Here is a 21248-nt window from a genome sequence, read left to right on the forward strand (position 1 = left end):
CAAAATGTAAAATCATTACAATACTTACTTTCTGATTAAATCTGATTTAAATACTAGCCTATATAATTTGTTTGCATTGAGATGCAAAATCAAAGTATTATTCAGAGTGGAAACAGCATCTCCCAGAAGTTAAGCAAGAATCTTAGTTTAGATTGTTGTTCATTCAAAAATAGGTTTTGGAGCACTGTTTGAAACAGAATGAAGCGGTCTAATTCCAGAAAACAAACACAGAAAATGTGACGTGAATAGTTTATAATTTTTGGGTGAAAGCCTCACCACATATGTACATCCCCATGTATATTACGGGTAAGCATACGTAACCTTTTATAGACATGAAGACTTACAGCTTTGCACTATTTATTAAGATGATGAATGTGAAGTTGAACTAAATTGCTAATGTAAAAATATCTGTTAAAGGAAAGGCAATGAAGTGCAGTGAGACAAATCTCATTAGAACATAATTTAAGAGACATTTAGGAGAGTTTGTTCACCTCCAGTGGAGTTATTAAAAGCCAAATTAGTTGATTATATATGGTCCAATAAGTTACGGTCGACTGCAGCACTGGCAGGCAGTGCAAGTTTCCTTCACACCTAAGGACTGTCTCTCTGGAACAAATCTGTTAAGACATCCATGAAAAGATGAAATATTATGAAAATAGACTCAGGATCACATAGTTAACGTTTTGCTTAAATTGTGAAAATATGGGCATCGAAGCTCAGGTGTCATATCCCTGCTGGTCTGGATGACAGATGGACTTTGGTTTTTCAACACCGATGCTCAGATATGAGTCAGAGTTGCCGCCTGATCATGACTGGAAACGATGCTTGAGACTGAGAACATTTTAAGTAAATATAATTAATCCAATTTATTACATTGGGTAAATAGTGCCTCTCGTGGGCGCTGTAGCCTTGCGTAATGGCAACGGCGTATATACATTATGCATCTATTCCCACGAAAGAGTGTGTTTGTGTGTGTGTCTGTTCCCAGAGCAGCGGGTACCTGCTGACTCCCTGGATTGACAACTCTCTGGCAAGTCTCCTCTCTTCTTATTATATGCTCATGATTTCATGAAACCCAATGGAGACAGTGTGTAGTTTCTTTTGTTTAATCATCCTCCTTTTTTCCTTTCATCTGGACAACAGGAAAAGTGAGAAGAGGAAAGGAAGACCTTGCAGCATGGAAACAGACAGAGGTGTCGCCCAGAGCGGCACTTTGGTACTGTATATAACATTATTCCAGACTGTCACAGTTCAGCAGCTCTTGCAAAGCCTCTTGGATGTCTATATTCTAAAACTGGGTGAAAATGATCCTACCATGCACTGTTAGGAGTCTCCAGTTGGATATATAGATTACAGACTGAGGTGTTTATGAATGCTCTCAGTGTGTGTGTCAGTACTTTTAAGTAACCTGTGTCAGGAGATTGTTCTGCTGTTCCCTAGATGGCCATTGAAATTCTTATTTTACACACACACACACATGCACGCACACGGTTTCTCAGCTCACTAGAGTACAGCTATAGAGTGAGAAGCAATATACTAGTAAGAGACACCCTTATGGGAACCCTAACCCTAACCCTGTTAGCCAAATGGTTACTGTGCATGCCTGTCTGCCTCTTAACTGTCCACCATCCAATAAAAAAGGCAAAAATGCCCAAAAAGTAATCATTAACAGGCTTGCAGAAATCAATACGGTGACAAGTTTGACAAAAGGGGCTGTGACTGTTAACAATTTAACATACTTTCTCTTTGAAGAACTTCTTTAAAAGTCTCAACTTTTGGCTGTGATCTCACTTCACTTGCAGAGAGCAAACAAAAAAAGAAGAAAAGAATGGACAAATCTAAAGGGTCAGCCATCTTCAGACGCCTGAATGCTTTTTGGAATTTTGGGATGGGACAAAAACTCGTTGGCTTTCCCATGTGAGAAATACAGCAATATGTTTCCAATATGTTCAAGTCTCAAGAAAGACTCATTTTCTCACGCTAGTCAAAGGGTTAAAAAGTTCACTCCCAAGTGCTACTGAGTGAAACTTATTCAACTTTTTCATTTCACTTCAGAGGTATTTTTGTGTGGACTGTTATGACTGATCTGATCATATTATACCGTGCTGACATCAAGGTGTCGGCAGTACGAGGACTCCCACCCACTAAAGTTTATTTGAGCTATTATATCAAAAATGGTCTTGACACCCACTCGTGACCCGCAGCTCTCGCTACGCTCTCACATTCCAGCTGCTGCACTCTCTGTGAAACACAAATGCCTTTATAGTTAATTGGAGGTGAAAAATGATATATGAGATTATTTTCCTTGACTTTTTGCACATGATAAATAACATCTAGTACACGCAGACCCAACTCTCCCAGAGGGGCTCTATTGTTTCCATGGCGAGCCAATAACCACACATCACCATTTAATCTTAACATGTCATATAGCTGTGGTAAATATGAGCAAATTGCTGCTGACACATTTTACATTTGGCCTGGTGAAGCGGAGGCCACATACTTGTGGGTGTCTACTGGTTACCCATTGTTGATGGCCGGGCATCTTGCCAGGCCAGCTATAGCATGTTGTAATAGGAAAAAAAAAAAGATTAATGGTCCCAAAAGACCTGGGGACATTCTGTTTATTTTCTTAATTGCCTGAAGTTGAGAGTGCACGAGTTGGCAGGTGGAAAACGGGGTGAAAGTGAGAACTGGGAGACAGTAAATAACAGAGAGGAGCAGTGTAAGTGTGTGTGTGTTGAGACAAAACAGTTCAAGCAATAGTTAGATATTCTGCCACTAAATTCACAGAGTGAGCAGTAACTCAAGGCAGAGCGCTAAAAACTTTATGAGGTGTTTCTGTCTGAATCAGAGGAAATATGTTGTTTTTCAGGCTGGTCAGACCACAGAGAAGACACCAAAATGCTAGAAAAAGGACTATCTTCACAAATGTGTTCAGTAATAACAATAACAATTTTGCCCTGACAGATTTATATACTCTCACAGTACTGTCACTTGTGAACATAATGATCTCCTTGAAGCAGTATGTTGATCATAAAATGTAAATAAATTGCAGAAACAGTGCCTCTTTAACAGCTGTGGTCTGCTTTTCACAAATAATATCCTTTTCAAATTGGGGTCTGCTTTCAACACTGCCAAGGAACACACTGAAAAACCCTTTAAGACGACTTTCTGGAATATTTCAGGGCCTATTTCTGACCAAATCTAATTCTGTCGTGTAAACATATGGGAATTACCTTGCTGGACACTCATTATTCCTGTAGAAATGCTTTTAGCGCTGTCTTCCCACAACTGGACATCATGTAGGCCAAAGCCAGACGTGTTTCCATTAGGGACACAGAGACTCATGGCAGTATCATATCCGGGACACAGGATGTGACCAACAGAGGGGAACCAATGTCATTTGCAGACAGCTTACGAGAGCCACTACAGCAGGCACCTGTGCTGGGAAAAGACAGCAGGGAAAGGGCTCTCCCACATGATTGGAACAATCCCAGAAAGAAAAAAAAACATTAAAGGATGGAAATTGGAAAGCTCCATGTCTTTTCATCTGGGTTTCTAAAAAGGATTCGAGGAAGTAAAGGAGTGTGAGAGAGGAGAAAGAAACAAAAGACAACGAAGGAAAGGAAAAGTGGAAGAAAGAAAGTGCTAAATAATGTGAGTAAAAATCATTCAGGAAAGAAAGGAGGGGGTCAGATGGAGAAAGAATAAGTAGATAATAAATGAAAGAGGAAGTATATGAGAGATTGTTATGGTGGTTGTGGATTTCCATGACAACTCCCGCTGCATCTCAAGTGTTTTTATATTCTACTGCTCTCTGCTGGATCCCGGCGGATGAATCAAGTCGTGCCAAGTCTCCTGAGGTATCTACAGTATTGGAATTACCAGCATTTTCCACAAGCCCTGCGTACTAACAGGGTCAGCTGCTTTCCCACTGCTGGAAACTCCATGCAGAAGCTGTAAACAGGTTGAACATTGTCAGGTGGGACTGGACATTGCTGTTGTTTGATGAAAAACATGTCCACAAAATGTATCTTGTTTAGCTAGTCACGGACAATCAAGTAAATATAATATTCAGATGTTGTTATATAGACTTCAACCATCATGAAATTAATCATAAATCATAGATAAATGTCCATGGGAAGTTTTATTTGACTTCAGTAAAAGCAAAAAAATATAAATAGTACAGCATCTAGAGTACAGACATTCATATCAACCTAACTTTTCTTCGTCTTTTGGGTAAATTCTAAATTTCTCCACAATGGTTTATGACAAAATATAACTAGCAAATGCTGCTAATTAACTGTATGTGACCATTTCTGGTAAATTTACGACTTCCTATTTGAGAACGTGTGATGGAACAGCTTTCGAAGTCGGAGCTCAGACGGGGAAACTCATTAACACGGGGGTCAACACCGTTAATGGTATTCATATATTTCCACTGCCTAAAAACCCTGTAAATAAAATAAGATTGATAATCTATATGTAGAGTTTTGTCGAAATGAATCGTAACCGCTGCAAATATTCTGCCTGCCACGTGAAGTTTCTCGCGGTCAGCCATGTTGATGGATTTCATTTGGCTTCATGAGTCGTGGAACGCTTCGAGCTCGGAGTATTCAACTTGGAAATTTCCGACCTCCGACTTGAACAGAACGCAACGTACGTTCAGCCTCACAAAGCAGATTTTTTTTTTAGCTATTTGTGGCACGGATTTTTTATCAGCAAATCTTTTTCTTTCAAAAGTTTTCCAGCAGAGAATGATCCTTTCGCAAGTTCACCGACAAAGAACTTTGATCGCCTTCCCAGTGGAAAGTTCAGAAGTTTGGCTGACATTTTTGGCAAATATGCTTTAACGATGAAGTCCCGTTTTATTTGCCCGGGTCACTAGATAGTACCTCTTGCACCACTGATTTGATTTTTTACGGTATGTGGCAGGGTTTCCTTTCTTATGGTAAAAGCTAAGACAACGACTTGCTTAAATACTGCCGCTGATGCCTATAATGGGCATAAAAAGGTGTAAGCAGCTTGGAGTTTGGAGGGGGGGCACCAGTGTCTCCTCTCTATGTTATCACTTTTTCATGTCTTTTCTCGTCTACATCTACATGTTTCTAAAAACAGTACCGCACCTTGTTGAACATGTCACCTTGAGGTGAGATGTCACAGGTGGTGACAGGACCCACCTTTGAACTGGAGGCTGCCTTTCACAGACGTGTCTCGGTCCACAACCCTTGCTGTAAAAGCCCCACTTCCTGCTGGTAAAGCCATCAGGATATACTGGCCAAAGTGGGAGTGCGGTAGGGCAGAGAGAGAAAGAGGGAGATGTAGAGGAGGTAGGTAGAGGACAAGGAGTATGGGAGAAAAGAAAAGAAGAACAGAGGGATGAACAAGAAAAATGACGTTACCTGCTGTATAAAGTAAAACATATTAGAGATTACAAATGAGCCTTAGAGTCTTTAAAACATCAACATTTTCATATCTTTGAATGTCTTTAATTAAACGTCACATAAAGGATTTATGTAGGAATATCTTTAGCATGTTAGAGGCGTTTAATCCAATCTTAAAAAGGGTTTAGTAAAATATTAATAAACCACCCTTAGCATTATCAAATGGGATATGCCGCAGAAATTAACAATGCTATATAAATAATAGCAGAAATCTTCTCAAAGCCCACACACTGGAGAGCATCCAACCTGCCAAAGTGTCCTTGAGCAAGACACTGAGCTCCATGGGGACTGCTTTGTAGCTGAGATCTGAAATAGAAAACAGAATTCCCCTCTTAAGATCAATAGAGGATGACATACTGCAGAAAAAAATAGCTTTGTTGCCTTAACATGCATGTTGATCCAAATATCATTGACAACCTACAAATCAGGCGGCTGCCATGGACGTATGAAGCTACAAGGAAAGTAGGGCTCTAAAGTGATATTTCAGCAGACAGTATTTCATATGAGGCAAGCCGTAAATGTCATCAATAACCAATGAGGCTTCACTTTGCTTGAGCTAAAGCCGTATACAAAGACTGTCCATGGTTTTATTCATTTTGGACATACTGCAAGGCACTTTTAGATCGCCTCTAGTACCTGCCTTCATTGCGTCAAGGTTTGTTTTTATTTTTCCCCCGCTTTTGAAAAAAAAAAAAAAAAAAAGAAATTACAGATGCTGTCACCCACTTACCGGTACTCCCGCTTGCTCTCATGGAAAATGTAAAAGGGGCCCAGCCTCGCTGAGGTCAGGCTGACATTGCCAGTGAGAGGTGGCCAAGTCACAAAACAGATGTTTACTGTTTTTCTAAGGATGATTTGTTCTCTGCTCAATATTGACTCCGGTCCAACCATAACTCAGCTCTGTTTAACAGAGCACCGTGTTGGAGTGGGCAGAGTGGGGCACAATGCACGGACCAGGTGTTAATGTTTTATTGTAAATGTGGGTCTTATTGTATGCATGCTTCATCACTCTGTGGGTATTTTCGTGAGTTTATGATTCTGACAGGTGTCTGGGTTTGACTGTACTCAAGCAGGTGTGCAATAAAATGATCTGATGGATCACACATAGGAAAGTGTGCGTGTTGTGCCTCTGTGTGTGCTCTAAGGTGTGTCATTGAATATGAACGAGTTTTAGGAAGCCTCTGTGTGTGTGTGTGTGTGTGTGTGTGGGTGCAGGCTGCACCTCTATGCGTCTGCAGAGGCAGTCATAGACCCGGTAAAGGTCTCTCCACAGAAGCCATTAAACAGTGCGTCTGTTGGAATAATGTGTTTGACTTGGCTGCAGGGCAGCAGCAGGTGCTGGAAGGACCGGCTTGGAGCTGCTACTCACTCCCTGCTTTGATCTGCAGGCCAGGGACCAGTCTTCCCCTCCCGATGTCTTTCCCTCCCATCTCATCTTTGTCTTCCTGCTTCCTTGCCTTTGTTCCTCTTTCTCCCTCTTCATCTCTCCATTTTTCCCCTCTGTTGTCATTCTTGCCATTTATTCCTTTTTTCTGCTTTATCTTCCGCTCTCCTCTTTATCTTCTTGATCTTCACTTCTTTGCCTATGTCACACTTTCTCTGTTCACATGTCTTTTATCTTTTTCATGGTCTATTTTCTGTTTCTTTACAATCCCCATATTTTTAGCTGTTAAAGAGCTTAGCTGCACTCCAGCCACACATCTGCCAGACCTCAACGACACGGGTGCAGAGCAATGAGTGCAAGTATAAATTTATGCACTGAATGGATCATTGAAAGGAAGGTAGTAGGGCTTGGAAGTTGCTAACATGGACATTTCACAGGTTCATCATGCTGGCAATGCCTTCACAATGAACAAGTGGAGGTGAAAACTGTTGTCTTGTTAAATTTCAAAGGAATACTCCCACATTTTGGGAAACACATCGGAAGATCCAGTAAATATGAAGCGGTTAACTATATGCTTAACTTCGCAAGCAAGTGTGGCTCTATCCAGATGCTACCAGCATCTCTAAAATGCTTCTTGGAGTTTCCACTGGTTGCCTGGCAACCGGAGACAACGGGACTCTGGGATGATACTGCACCGGGCCAAGAGTGTGGTATCAAGCTTCTCATCTAACTTTGTGCAATAAACAAATATATCTTTAAGAGGGTATTATTGTCTTACAAAGAGGGACTTCCCTTCATTCACATGTCTCGCCTAGTTTCTGTTTTGGAATTTCTAGTTAAACATGTTTATCTCCATAATCTGCTAAATGAAAGGCAAAACCACACCGAGCCCTAAGGAGGTGTTTGGACATGGGCATACAGTAGGTGAGTCATAATTTTAGCTCTGGACCCACTCTTTCCTCTGTGTCTTTTTCTCTCAGCCTCAAGGTAAAGCCATTACACTTGAGACGAAGCAGCAGCAAAACAGCAGCCCACTTGGGTTCAGAGATTCAGGGGAGGGAGACGATGAAAACTAAAGCCCAGGGCCGTCTCGGAGCCCTGAAAGACAGTTGCCTTTATTGAAGGAGCCCGCTCCCATGCATTCCTCTGCCAAGAGTCGGGGCCTCCCTGGAGAAAGCAGGGATGAGAGGCAGACTCACATTCAGATGGGGGCTCATATGCTGGAGCTGCTCCGGGGGTGCAGACGCAAACACACACACACACACACACACACACACACACACACACACACACACACACACACACACACACACACACACACACACACACACACACACACACACACACACACACACACACACACACACACACATACACATAAAATCCCTTCTACACAGAGGTACAAACAAGTATGCAGTCACACGCACACACACATTCATGCATGCACCTTGTCTCTCCATCTCCTGCCTCTCTCATTGTTCTGTCAGTCAGGATGGTTTTTTAGCTGCGATCCACAGCAGGGATTGTCTATTTCCTGAATGGGTAACACACGCAGGCTTGTAAAGCACAACTGATTGATTTATTGGGTTTCAGGGTCTGAGGTAGGTGGGATATTAGATGCTCCTTGGAGATCTCATCGTGGGATCATTCAGTGAGAGCAAAGGGCCTGCTCTGAACAACGGGGGAGAAATTCCACTGTTTTGGGTCCAGATTTTCCCAACTTGACAATAGGACAAAAGTTAGCTTTGTGAAAATGTTCACTACATAGGGAGCTTGTCTTTTTCTTCCATTACACTTCGGTCCAGCGTCCAAAAATATTCAGGGATAATCCTATTTTTAAAATGCCTATCATTTATCATGAACTGAGAGGTATCCAAAAACGTCTTAGAGGAGAATCCCACAGTCACAATGAGCTACAGCCACATTATTCATGTTTGGTTTACATCTCCCTCAACCCTCAACCTTTTCACAGTCTAGATGTGTATAATTAGATTTTTTTGGATTTACTTTTATGTGTTTTTTAAAAATGAAAACTTGGCATTGGCAAATGTTCCTTTCAACCTGTTCTGGCTAATGAAAATGACACGTATGGGATGTGACAAAGCTTGCAAATGTACTTTAAAGTATATTTCCTGACAGACCTTCATTTCTTTCTGAGGCTCTTAAGCGATTGACAGTACACTGGGGCTGATAAGTCAGAATTCATCTCGTCAAACGTCTGGAAATCTGGAAACCATCTGTCACGCCTTTTCTGAGAACGGTGTCTGATTTAATGGACTCGTAGACTATTTGAACTTTTTACAGCTATATCAGTTTTATTTTATAGCATTGCTAACAACGCTGAAACTGAGAATAGTCCTTTGGAAAAGCCCCGTGGGTATGGCTTCAGTTTTCACAAAGTTAGCTGAGACTTTTTCAGAAAACAATGGAAATTTTGAGGGTTTCAATGTAATTTTCTATGTTTTTTACATAAACTGCATCATCTCTGTTATTTAAATCAATATGGACTATATCCACCGCAACAAGGCCTTGAATCGTGCTTTATATTGTCTACCTTTCTCAATAAATAACTGATCAAAAAGCCTCTGAGCAAATGGTTTTCTCATGACCAGTGGATTAGATTTAAATCACTGCACTGGGAAAAGGATGTAAATCTAGGCTGCAATGACCTGGCAGGACGTTTGGTAATGAAGTCAAGTAAACTGACTGTTCTAGATGGATATCCCGTGAGACAATTATTTAAAGCCACTATAATCAACATATTTTATGTTAACATGAAACAAACATGACTACATGTAAGGGTCAGGTCATATAGATCACCTGACTATTCCTCTCTCAGCTCTACAGCTTATTCCTTTTGGTTTTCTGGTTCACTCTCATCTCAGAGTGTCATTTTTATTCACAGTAGGAAGTTGTTTTCAGCGATAAAGCAACTGTATACTGGACTTTCTGTCCAACACCAAACAGGACAAATATTTAATAACTAACTTAGTGAACACAGTGGATCATTTAGCAGCTAAAAATCAGAGAGATCAAGGAGAGTGAACTTACATTTGCCAGATGGCCACAAACACAACTCAACTAAATAAAATACTCATGTTGCTCCATATCTGCTGAATGAGTAAATAGGGAACTGTTTTTTTAATAAGTTTGCTTAACATTGCAAAAGGTGATGATTAATAGTCTGTTGTGTACACAGCTTGTTCCTGCTGTAAAGTAGCCAAAAAAGAAATCAGTTATTGCATTATTGAACTTTTTTTTTTTTTAAACAAAAAAACAAACTAAGAAATAGGACTTAACAAAGCATACCAAACTGTTTTCTATAGAGTTTAGCATCATTGAAACCACAAAAGTCAAATTGAGATAACATCTGGAAAATACCTGCCTGGTATAGAAAACAAGGAAAATCAAAGCCATTGTAAAGGTATGTGGTTGGCAGTGAAGCCAGACATGTCTCTAAGGTTCAGGAATCTAGACGACAACAAGCTTTGTTGCTGCTGGTGGCCGTTGGCCGATGACAGCCAAGCTCAGCGTCCTCTCTGGCTATTGTTTGCCCTGTGATTGACTGAGGAAGGTGTTTGTTGTTGCTGGACTCTTATCTGTGTTTCTTGGACCTGGCAGACCTAGCAGGAACACGCCGTCGCTGTATTAGCGAGGCTGTCTGATGAAACTGAACAGACCCAAAACATCACATACAGTTCAGCTAATTAGACAGTCCTCCATTACACAAAATATGGCAATGGAGAGCGTGTCTATCAAACTGAGAGAAACCTGGTCTGAGATGGTCTTTTTGAAAGAGAAAATGACTGTTCACTGTAGAGAATAAAAACTGACATGTTACAGTGTCAGCCCTCAGTATGGCAGCATATCAGTGCTTGCTAATAATGGAGCTCTGGCATTTATAGCAAAAGGTAGGACGTTTAATTTCCAACCATTTTCTATCCAATGATTTCTTTTATATGCCAACCAGAGCTCATTTTCTAAGCTGACAGGGTCTGAGACTATCCAGCATGTCTTACAACCTCCCCTCAGAGAAATATCAATTTTCTTAATTTTTTTAACTGCAGCTTTGAGGAGCGCTCCCTCTCTAATTTAGCGATCCACTGGGTGAACATTTGCTATTGCCAAAGAATTCATATTACCACCTGCATTAACATCCGCCCAGGAACCATCACCGATTCCCTGGGGTGTTGTTATGCTGGGTTATTAACTTAGAAGCACGGTGCTTTTGTTCATTGGCATTTTCATTTTGGACCCCTCAGTGAGTAACAGGGGCCCATCATGTAACACAAAAGAAATAAAGAGTGAGCACGCAGCGGCTGAAAATTCTCATAAGCTGTCAGGAAAGCTCGGGTGAATGAATACCTCCTCACTTCCCATTGTTCCAACACAGAACACTGAAACTGTGTCCCTGTTAGACCTGCTTTTTCTCATCATTCGACTGAACTGAAAGGCAATCAGGCCCAAAAGAACATGCTTGGAAATGCCAAGTTTGCTGTCAGCTTTGTAAAAATTGCAGCAATCCTCTGAGGTCATGTCTATTTTATTTGTTTCTATAAGGAAGTTCAAGCTCTTATTCGTATTTTATTAGTTTTCAGCTATAAAGAAGAGAGAATGGACGTGTGAATATGAAGCCATAACATGAGCTGTACAGGAAAACCTAATAAAAACAAGTGTACATTGTACCTTTTCTCCTGATAAAGATGCTAAAGATAAGAATCCATTCATGGCTGGGTTTGTAAACACAACCGAAATAATCTTCAGCAGGATATATATACAGGTTTAAATGCGATTAGAACTTTAATTATACACACACTATCACAAACACCAATGCAATATCCTGCAATGACTGACTTTTATGAAGCCTATAAAGTCCTATACTGTGTCACAGATGAGGGACTTCTTGGCAACTAATCAATAGGATGTATCACTTTACTTGAGGGTGTGCAAAAAAAGTAGCTGATGTTTAAGTGATCGGTAATGAATGAGTTACTAGTTTCCAGTCTCCAGAGAGCAGTTCTGTGTACGGCTAAGCAAGGACAGGAACGTGGTCACATTTACAGAGCTTCACTAGCTTATTGTGCTGCATATCACAACCTTTTGACTCTTAATACATTGCAAAATTCTCAAAGAACTTCATCACAAAGTCAAGAGGTTGTGATATATGCCACTATAAGCTAGCAAAGCTCTGCAAACAGAACCGCATTCCTGCACATACGCAGCGGTGTCGGAAAACATGATCAATGTTATTAGTCTTTGGAGCCGTTTCTGAACAAATTACAGTGCCCAAATTTCTTTGTGGTGAAGTACATGTCATCCAGTATAGCAAGATAAATATAGAAAATCACCAGCTTTATCCTTTAAGTTGAGTCTGTATATAAAATAATGTATTGTTATATAATATGGATGACTTTTTAAACCTACATCATCTAAATGGATTACACATACAGTATACGTTTTTTGTGGGTTGGCAAACAGTCAGACAAACAGTTCATATGTGCGTAATCAGGGTCCACTGTATCGTTACTCATAGCTGTACACCACATGTTCTTAGATAAATGTGTAACTGTGCAGACTCATGAGGTTCATTTCAATCAACGTCTCCTCAGCTGTGTGAGAAAGCCCAGAGGGGAGACTGAGCAGGGAAAACAAGGTGTGAGCTGCAGGTTACATCAACTTCAACTTGGCCTCCTTTGGTTTCCATTTCTGAAGGATGGACAGGTGATAAAGAAGGTGATCAGCCGTGACCGAGCCATATCACAAGGTGAATTAAAGTACTAACATCAGATCCTGTTTTTTAGGAGATGTCTTTATTACACATTATCAGCGCTTTCATCCCTGTGATATATTTCATTTTGTTCCAGTGGACATGGAAAGCACTTTTTCAGACAGAGCATCAGATTGCACGAACCAACACACTCCTTATCTCCGTCCATTACCCGATGGAGCCCTAGCTGGGTGCTGCCTGTTTCCTCTACCATTTATGTTGGCACGGGGAACGGCAGCTCCATGGCCCGAGAGTGCTGCGATCCCTTCAAAACAGGAAGAACACACTGCTCTCCGATGGAAACAGGAGACAAAAAACAAGCCAACGAGGGTGCGGAGACATGATGCAGCAGGCCGAGGAGGATATGACAGGAGATTTTAGCCAGTGACCAGCCGGTTCCTGCACATGGAGTCGTGTTACCAGATTGCATGCTCAGACAAAGTTTCAGACCGTGTGCAAATATGACTTTTCTTTTATTGTTTTTCAAATATCTCCTCCATATATCTCTCTAAAGGTTCCAAATAGCTTTACCCCATATTATCTGTTTTATATCGCTACAAGATCTTGAAATACATGCAGGGCAGTGTTGGGTTGTTGATCAATGACAGTGACTCAAAAATGACTTAACCAGGTGCTTAGATTTTTGGCTTTACTTACTTTTCAGCCTGTACTCTGAATTAGAACCAAAATTCCCATGAATGTCGAAACCTGTTGTTGTTGCAATTCCTTGGTTGCAAACTGACGTTGATCTAAGACCCAGATCGCTTAATGTCCATTCAATTTGGCAAAAAGCATTTTATTACTGACGGAAAGTCACGTTGTGTCTGTGCAGATGGTGGACGGTCATTATCAGCTTCACAGCTGATTAAGTCTTTCTTGTTAAAATCTCCAAGCAAAGAGCAGGCCAGAAAAATGCAGTGAAGTTTCTACAGAGTGAGCAGTCAAACTCATGTCACACACAACTCTAAGCAGATGTCCAAATCACTACACAAAATTATCTGACTTGAATCGATTTCTAAGTCTGACATTATACAGCAATGTCGCAATTCATTACAACAGATATAAATCCTGTGCTTTCTAATATCAGGCCCAAAAAGCAGTTAAGCTTACAGTATGACTCTGTACTCATGAATAGCTAAAACTCATATGCCTTAACGGTGACCTTTCGTATACTCTGACTGTTTTTCTTTCTTTCCAACGAAACCAAAAAAGTAAATAAGGGCAGATGAAAAGGTGCCTTGCTGGCAGAGGTACGCTACGTTTCCGTATTGTCACTCCTTGTTAGCTGATGATGGGCTGTCTCCACATTGGACAGCTGCACCCAGTCACCAAGGCGGACGGATGGCATGCACACAAACACACACATGCAGACGTGCTGTACACGGGGCAGATTGGGCGCTGGCCCTTTGCCTCTAAACATCTGCTGGCATGTCTGTGCCCTCTCTGATCTCTGATGACAAGCCAACCACCGTGTCCTACTCTGACGCCAGCCATCACTAACTCTTTCTCTCTGACACGCATGTATGCATAGACACAACCAGAGTGTGGCCTTGCATGAGAGCTGCAGGAGACACAGCAGAGAGAGAGGGGGCGGTGGGGGGGGGGACAGGTCACTGTGAGCCAAATGGAAAAAAGCTGCACCTCGGCTTCTGTGAAAGGGGATACAGCACTGAGTTCATTTACTGTGCTGTCAGATGTGTCAAAATCTCTGCAGAGGGACTCCACTGCTGGGTTATTTTGTTTTATTCTTATTTTTCTAACAGAAACGTCATTTTACTGATGGATGAGGTGCCGTCCAAACCTGCTCCTTCAGATAACAATGGGACATTTGACAGTTGAGGCGTCTGTGCAGTTTGAAGGAGTTTGCGGTAAGGATGTGGAGGGGAGGGGAGAGGGGGGGTATCATAAATATTTGTTTTATGACATTGTCTGAGATGAACTCGGTTCTCAGCCATGCCAGGAATGTGCCCAGTGTGCCCACACATCCATTAACCTGTCCAACCAGCCGCTATTGTCTGGAGAAAAAAACTAACACTTCAAAAAAAAAAAGTTCTGTTTCTAACACTGACCAGCTTCACACAAAACACAAAGATGATTTCACTTCTTTTCTGGTTCATATTACAACTTTAATTTGACATTTGCATAACTGTCAAAACTTAAAAAGTCAGTATTTACACAGTGACATTAACCTTTGTGTGTGTAGATCTAACAAACAGAAAAGGCAAAATAGAAATGATCACTGTGGATTGTAGGCACTCTATGCTGAAATCCACTGAAAACTGAAGGATATTTTTTATGTGTACATGACAAGTGTTTATAATCCTGCTGCCATCTGAAAGAAATTCAAACCAAAACTCCAAAATCTGATGCATGTCCACAATAATAAAACTATTGCATTAATGACTGCAGCTGATCATTTAAAGTGGTTTCAGCAAAAATCTTTTATAATGACAGCTGATTTACTTGATGTTATTGTCAGAGGTCAAATGTTCCAAACACGGGGGAGCTGATGAGGGAGGATTTGCTCTGGCAGCGCTTCACTTTGAGCTCATTTCTCCAACATTTGACCTATGCTTTAAAACACACCTGCTCAAAAGGGCTTTACTGACATTAAGAATTTTGCTTTCAATCGTTTCTTTGGTGCCAAATTCCAGCTTCCTTTCAACTTGAGGTCGATGCAAATGTATCATCAGCAGCCCCCTTCAGGCAGGCATCCATTAAAAATCTAGAAATGTTGAAAACTTCACGGCCAGTGAAGAATCAATGATTGCTTGTTTGAAAATGACATATTCCAGACCATTTGTGTGCAACTGACAAAAAACCCCTGTGATTTTGATGACTTGTGAAAATGCAACATTGTTAATCACAATTTCATACTTATGATTTGGAAAATGTCGACTCTTGCGCAGGAGCAGAGCCTTCTCGTTTTATGCTCTTTTTCTGCCAAGTACATCAATCAAAGCCAACAGCTTCATTTCACACATGTAGAACAGGAATGCAAAACACACGTTCATAGATCATGTGCACCGCCTCCACGATAAATGTGTTCGTGTAATAAGAAAGGGTCCGTTTGTTCACATCAGCTGATTAGAAGGGCGACATCTTGGCCAGATCTTTCTTCTTTTCGCTGTACTGAGCGCTGAGCTGTCCCACGGCCTTGGCGTGCTCCTCGTCCACCTCCTCCTTTAATCTCTGCTGCTCCTTCAGAAAGTCTGCCCACTCGACTTTCAAGCGTTCCATGTTTGCCTGCAGCTCTGTGCTCTAGGAGGACATGAGAAGAAGAGAGAGAGGAGAAGAAGTGAAGAAGAGTGATTGAGCAGGGGTCTTACACCCATGTTGTTGAGTTGATGTGGCATTTCTGTTGTTGAAAGCTGCAATCGAGTCGGGTTGCTCAACTGATACAGCTGGAGTGAAACAGCCGTAGACATAACAAGAGTTTACTTTAAACTTAAGGAGAAGCTCTGGAAACCTAACTTAACAAACACTGTAACTAAGAGACAGTGAGGATGCTGATGATGTCAGTGAGTCTATGCGGGGGTTACTGTAGAGTCTCTACACTGATTCAGACTAAATATGCTGCCTACACACAGAGAGGACACCGTCATAAATGCCGCAGCTAAATCTTGACTGCATGAGGCAATAATATTGAGTCCACACTCCAGCTATTCTTTTACCTGCTGTGCTTGTTGCTCCCTCTGCTGGACTCTCTCTGCCATGTGATTAGCAGCCTGCACTGTGGAGTAGAGTAAATCAGCTAGATTCAATATATAAATATTCAAATGATACATGCTCTCTAACAAAATATAGGTATTAAAACTATGGTAGCAGCATAAAAGTCAGCAGACATTCAGGTTGTAGTAACATATTTTGCCTTTAAGTATATAATTTACAGCATGAAATATAGGAAATTATGCTTCAACCATCACAGTGATCAAAAATACAGTATAATTATATAAACACACAGTGTAGAATTGAATGTCTTCAAATCTAAGTTTACATACATTACTGCAGAATATTCCACTGCATTAGAACTTACATAAAGTTAACTTAAGAACAGGACAAGATTGTCAAAAGGACAATGAGCACATTGTTTTGATGACAGCAGTACACTGACTAATATGTACAACATTACAGCTAATTGGTAGCAAACATAGAAGTGTTTGACTCTGGGTCAGATTTCACATGACATGAACTATTTAATACAATTTAAATGAGGGGACTTACATCGCACAATGACGTCAGACATCTGCTTGTTTACGTCTAAATTTTCAGGCTGTATTTTCTCATTTGCTTCCTGCACCATTTTGTTGAGGTTCTCCAGCAGCCGGCTCTCCCTGTAACCCCGTTTCTCCTGGACAGCAGCAGAGGAAAGATTAGTGCTGTCACTTACCACGTGGTTCATTTAAAACATACTACATATAAGTCATTAAGTGTAGTCCTTCCTTACATTTAAATTAAGAGAAAAGGGCAAAACAAACAACAAAATAATGTTTTTTTTAATTTATCTGTGAACTGTGAATGTTGCGAGTTGTGCATGGGACAGATTGGTACTGGCACCACTGGTGTAACTACCATCCACCCTCACACAACAACAGTTTTCTGATAAGCCATATCTGTATGTATTCATAGCAGGCGTTATGATTTGGGTCTTATGACATTAGAGTGTTTATAAGAATTTCTGTCCATGCATGATGTTTTCATAATTGTCAAGAAAGTGAAGAGTCAGTAAGAAAGAAGAGTGACAGCAGTGTCAAATGATTTGATTAACAAAAAAAAAATCACAATCACACCACTGCATATATATCATTGTCATCAGCCTGTGAGCTATTCTGAAGTTTTAAGATGATCAACAGTCTAATACATAATGTCATGACATAACTAAGACATCTATCATGTGCATGACAAAAAATGACAAAAAACATATACAACCCCTAATATGTTAGTGTCTGTTTCCACGTTGCCTCCACTGTGAAGTGTGAGGGTTTGGTGCAGCCAAAGTAAAAACCTGCAGCCCTGAACTGACAAAAGGCTGCAGTGTCACCTTTATATCAACCACAACACCATGTTGAGTGTGTAACTGTGTCATTGTGTCACATGTACCTCAAACTCTCTCACAAAGTAGCGGATCTCTGCATTGATGACGGGTCTGTGGTCCAACAGTCTGGACTGGATATCACCCACATCTGCAGGACCAACAGATCATATTCAATTCAGATTAAACAAAGAAGAACACACAGGACGGCTCATTTTTTAACATTAATGCATGTAGTGTCATGTTTCAAATCAATACTACTTTAAAACACATAGATAGACTGTACATTATTTATATTTTATGTTAAGTACATGCTAAAAAAGTAATATATTTTACCTATTTCCAACAAAACTGAGCCTCTTTCAATGCCTAACATGTTTACATTTATAAAACCTTCAAAAACGGTAATAATAAATAATCGCAACCACTTTACATTATGATCAACTTCCAAATGAGAGCTTTTAAAGGCTAACAGCGGGGCTAACATGCTAACACTGGATTGTACTCACCTTTAGTGATTTTGTCCATTTTGTCCAACAGTTGACACGTTGTTCAGTAGTGAAATATCACTTCTATTTCTGTCCTCATTAACGTTAACCTAAACCTCCATAATACGGCTCTGTATATAAACTATTACATGTACTGTTTACAAGTATTCAGCTAATTGTAGTCATGTGAATGGAAGTCAGCTGACTATAAATATAAATATTTACAACTAGTTCCGGGTACGAGGTCGTGGACTAAACCAAGCTGCTGAAATAGGGGTGATATGTCCAGGTTGACGCTTTGACATTCAAATTAAATGTACAGCTCCAAGAGCCTGCGGTGCGTTCAAGTACGCTGTGTGCTTTGGTTCTTTGAACTCCTGTATGTGTTTGTACTGTATGTTACGTGTATTTAAAGACAGACAGCACGGCGGACTGAGCGAGACTCGACAGCAGATGTCAGTCTTGCTCTGTGGTGGAAAAACTGAGTAAAGCACAAGTGAATGTGTATAGGTTTAGTATTTAGTGACCATATTAGGCCTATCCATACAATTAGGGCTGCAACTAACGTCAGAAGTGCAAACTATTTTGTCAATAATCGACTAATCGTTATGTCAGAAAATATTGATAAAAGCTGAAGGTGACGTAGCCTATTCAAATTGCTCATTTTATTCAAACAGCATTTGTCATGATATACATATACTATCATATATGACAAAGAAAAGCCTCAAATCCTCACATTTAAGAAGCTGGGACCAGTGAATATTTGGCATTTATTCTTGAAAAATAACCATTCTTTGATTATGATTATAATTATATTATAATTTTCTTTCAATTGACTGTATGTAACAGGTTTACATACAGTACTTTTTCATAGTAGCTGCATGATGGTTTTAAGGTGTGCAGTGATCCTCATATGATCTTACTGCCAAAGACTTTTTAGGGATTTACAGTCCTATGATACTATAAATCCATCACAACTCTTATACCAGTGATTTTACACTATTATACACTATTTTGCCCGGTGAGAATATAACTAAAAACTGTAAATAGTGATCCCAAATGAGAATTATATAGTGAAGCATGATCATCTTTACTAGCATTACTTTACTAATAATTATAGCCAGTATGTTTCTTTGGAAAATTGAAAAATGGTCTTCACCGCAGTGACCACAAGATGGCACCAAATCTCGCATTAGTTTTTAAAATCCAGGGCTGGCAAAACCCTGGTGACTGAATTATCTCGGATTAGCAAATGTTTTTATTAGACTTTATGAAATGCAAATATATTGGCATAAATGTATTAATAAACACATGACCTGTGGCAAGAGCAAAGTGCATGCAGATATTCAGTCAGAGTGAGAAGAGGCGTTTTTTGGGGGTAAATATTGCATATTAGTTGTCAGAAGTTTGTTTTCGAACCTTAAATTCATTAGGACAGTCATGCTCAGTTAAGAGAAAATCATTAAGGCACCACTTAAGTCGCCCACTGTCCACATTGCTTAGTTAAACAGTTATTACATGCACCATTAGTTTGGATTTGAGCCTATTAAAGAGATTAAATGATTGATCAACAGCCGAGGGACAAAACACGAGCCCTTCACTGCGGCCTCGTGTTCGTGTGAAGAGGCACGAGAGGATCTTTGGCAACAAACATGTCAGAACCAGCGAAGGCCTTCGTGACAGGAACGTGCACAGTGTTGTTTTGTTTATTCATGACTCTGCAGGGTGAAATTAAAAACATTAAGATCAACTCTGAGAATGGTAGAGAGGCGCACAGTATTCATTACCAAACTGAAAGCATGGCAGAATAAATCTAGCTTTTAGTTTAAGAAGAAATGTTAAAATCATTTTGAGTTATTTTATGTATACTGTATATTTTTATGTATTTTAGCAAGTCAAATGTTTGAAATGTACAAAATAATAAGAAAATAGTGGTAACACAGATGCATTAGTCACAGTTCTTTATTAAAATGAATGGTGTTAACAATGAATTGTTAAAATCAGCTTTGAAATATTTTTCCGAATTTCTCTTCAAAATGTGACCTTTAAACATCTGTAATATGTATTCTTTTGACATTTTAAATGTGGTTTTGCACACAGCAAATTCCTTTAAGTAGTATTAGGAAAAGAACATACATTTAGTCTTGATGGATGTAAAAGAAGTTCAAATATCCACTCCTGTAAAACTTATCCTAAGTTTAGAGATCCACACCATTAAAGAATTTGGAGAGCTGAGCCAACATCAACATAACGAGAACATATCCGTCCTTCTGCATCATTATCTGCGAGCGTCCTGACATTGGGCTGCAGTTTGCATGCGAGAGCTCGCTGCATGAGAGCAGATCATGTGTTTGCCTGTATTTCTATCCCACAGGTCTATTAAATGAATTCTGCTTTTTTATTTGACACCCCTGAACAGAGCACAGAGACTTTCTGGGACACTATCCAAATTTGTCACAAATGCTTCTCAGTTATATAATGAATTAAAACTTATCCACAGTAAATATGCCAACACATAATTCAATATTGTGTATTTTTAGTTGCTGTTCAATGAGTCATTTTAATTCTGTTCAGAGTTAATTTAATCCAATTGTTAATAGTTCCTGTTAAATTCAGTTATTATAGATTTCAGATCAGTTCAGTTTATTACAGAGAATGATCATATTTAAAGAATATAATTTCTTATAATACAGTAATTTGATATAGGGTTATTGCTTCATTAAACTGTTGTTTAAGAAGAAATGTTGATTGATTAAATGCTGCATAAACTGCAATTTTAGTGCCTTTAAATTTTTCATTAGCTTGGATCCATTGCATAGCATCATTTGATTACTGAAGAATCTTTACATATTTTTCATACACTGTACGCAATCAACAATATATATTCAGATGTATTTATTTTCTCTTGTTATTTTAGATACAGTCTCCCTCATCTTTTTTTTATTACACTTTCACATATGATCTGTACACAGTATGTAGGTCTAAAGCAGCAGTGTTTGGCCCCCCCCGTGCGTACTTGCTCGCCAGCAGCCAGATGATCTCCTGCAGCACTTCCACAAACGGTGCTTCAGCAGTGCAGTGGGAGGTCTGTGAGTGTGGTTTACCAAACATGCCCACTGGCCTTATGAGCTCG

General features: G+C 40.0%; 1 protein-coding gene across 1 annotated transcript; it reads right to left on the reverse strand.

Moving 5' to 3' along the window:
* Nucleotides 1-14720: 14720 nt before the first annotated feature.
* Nucleotides 14721-18447, reverse strand: bloc1s5 (biogenesis of lysosomal organelles complex-1, subunit 5, muted). The gene is made up of 5 exons (XM_062441686.1): nucleotides 18137-18447; nucleotides 17696-17778; nucleotides 16820-16946; nucleotides 16270-16328; nucleotides 14721-15856 (listed from the first exon to the last, which is right to left on the reverse strand). Exons 1-5 carry the CDS (start codon nucleotides 18153-18155, stop codon nucleotides 15683-15685), a joined length of 462 nt encoding a protein of 153 aa, XP_062297670.1. The 5' UTR covers nucleotides 18156-18447; the 3' UTR covers nucleotides 14721-15682.
* Nucleotides 18448-21248: the final 2801 nt, after the last annotated feature.

The sequence above is a fragment of the Scomber scombrus genome, chromosome 20 (genome assembly GCF_963691925.1).
Source record: "Scomber scombrus chromosome 20, fScoSco1.1, whole genome shotgun sequence".
Classification (NCBI taxonomy): Eukaryota; Metazoa; Chordata; class Actinopteri; order Scombriformes; family Scombridae; genus Scomber; species Scomber scombrus.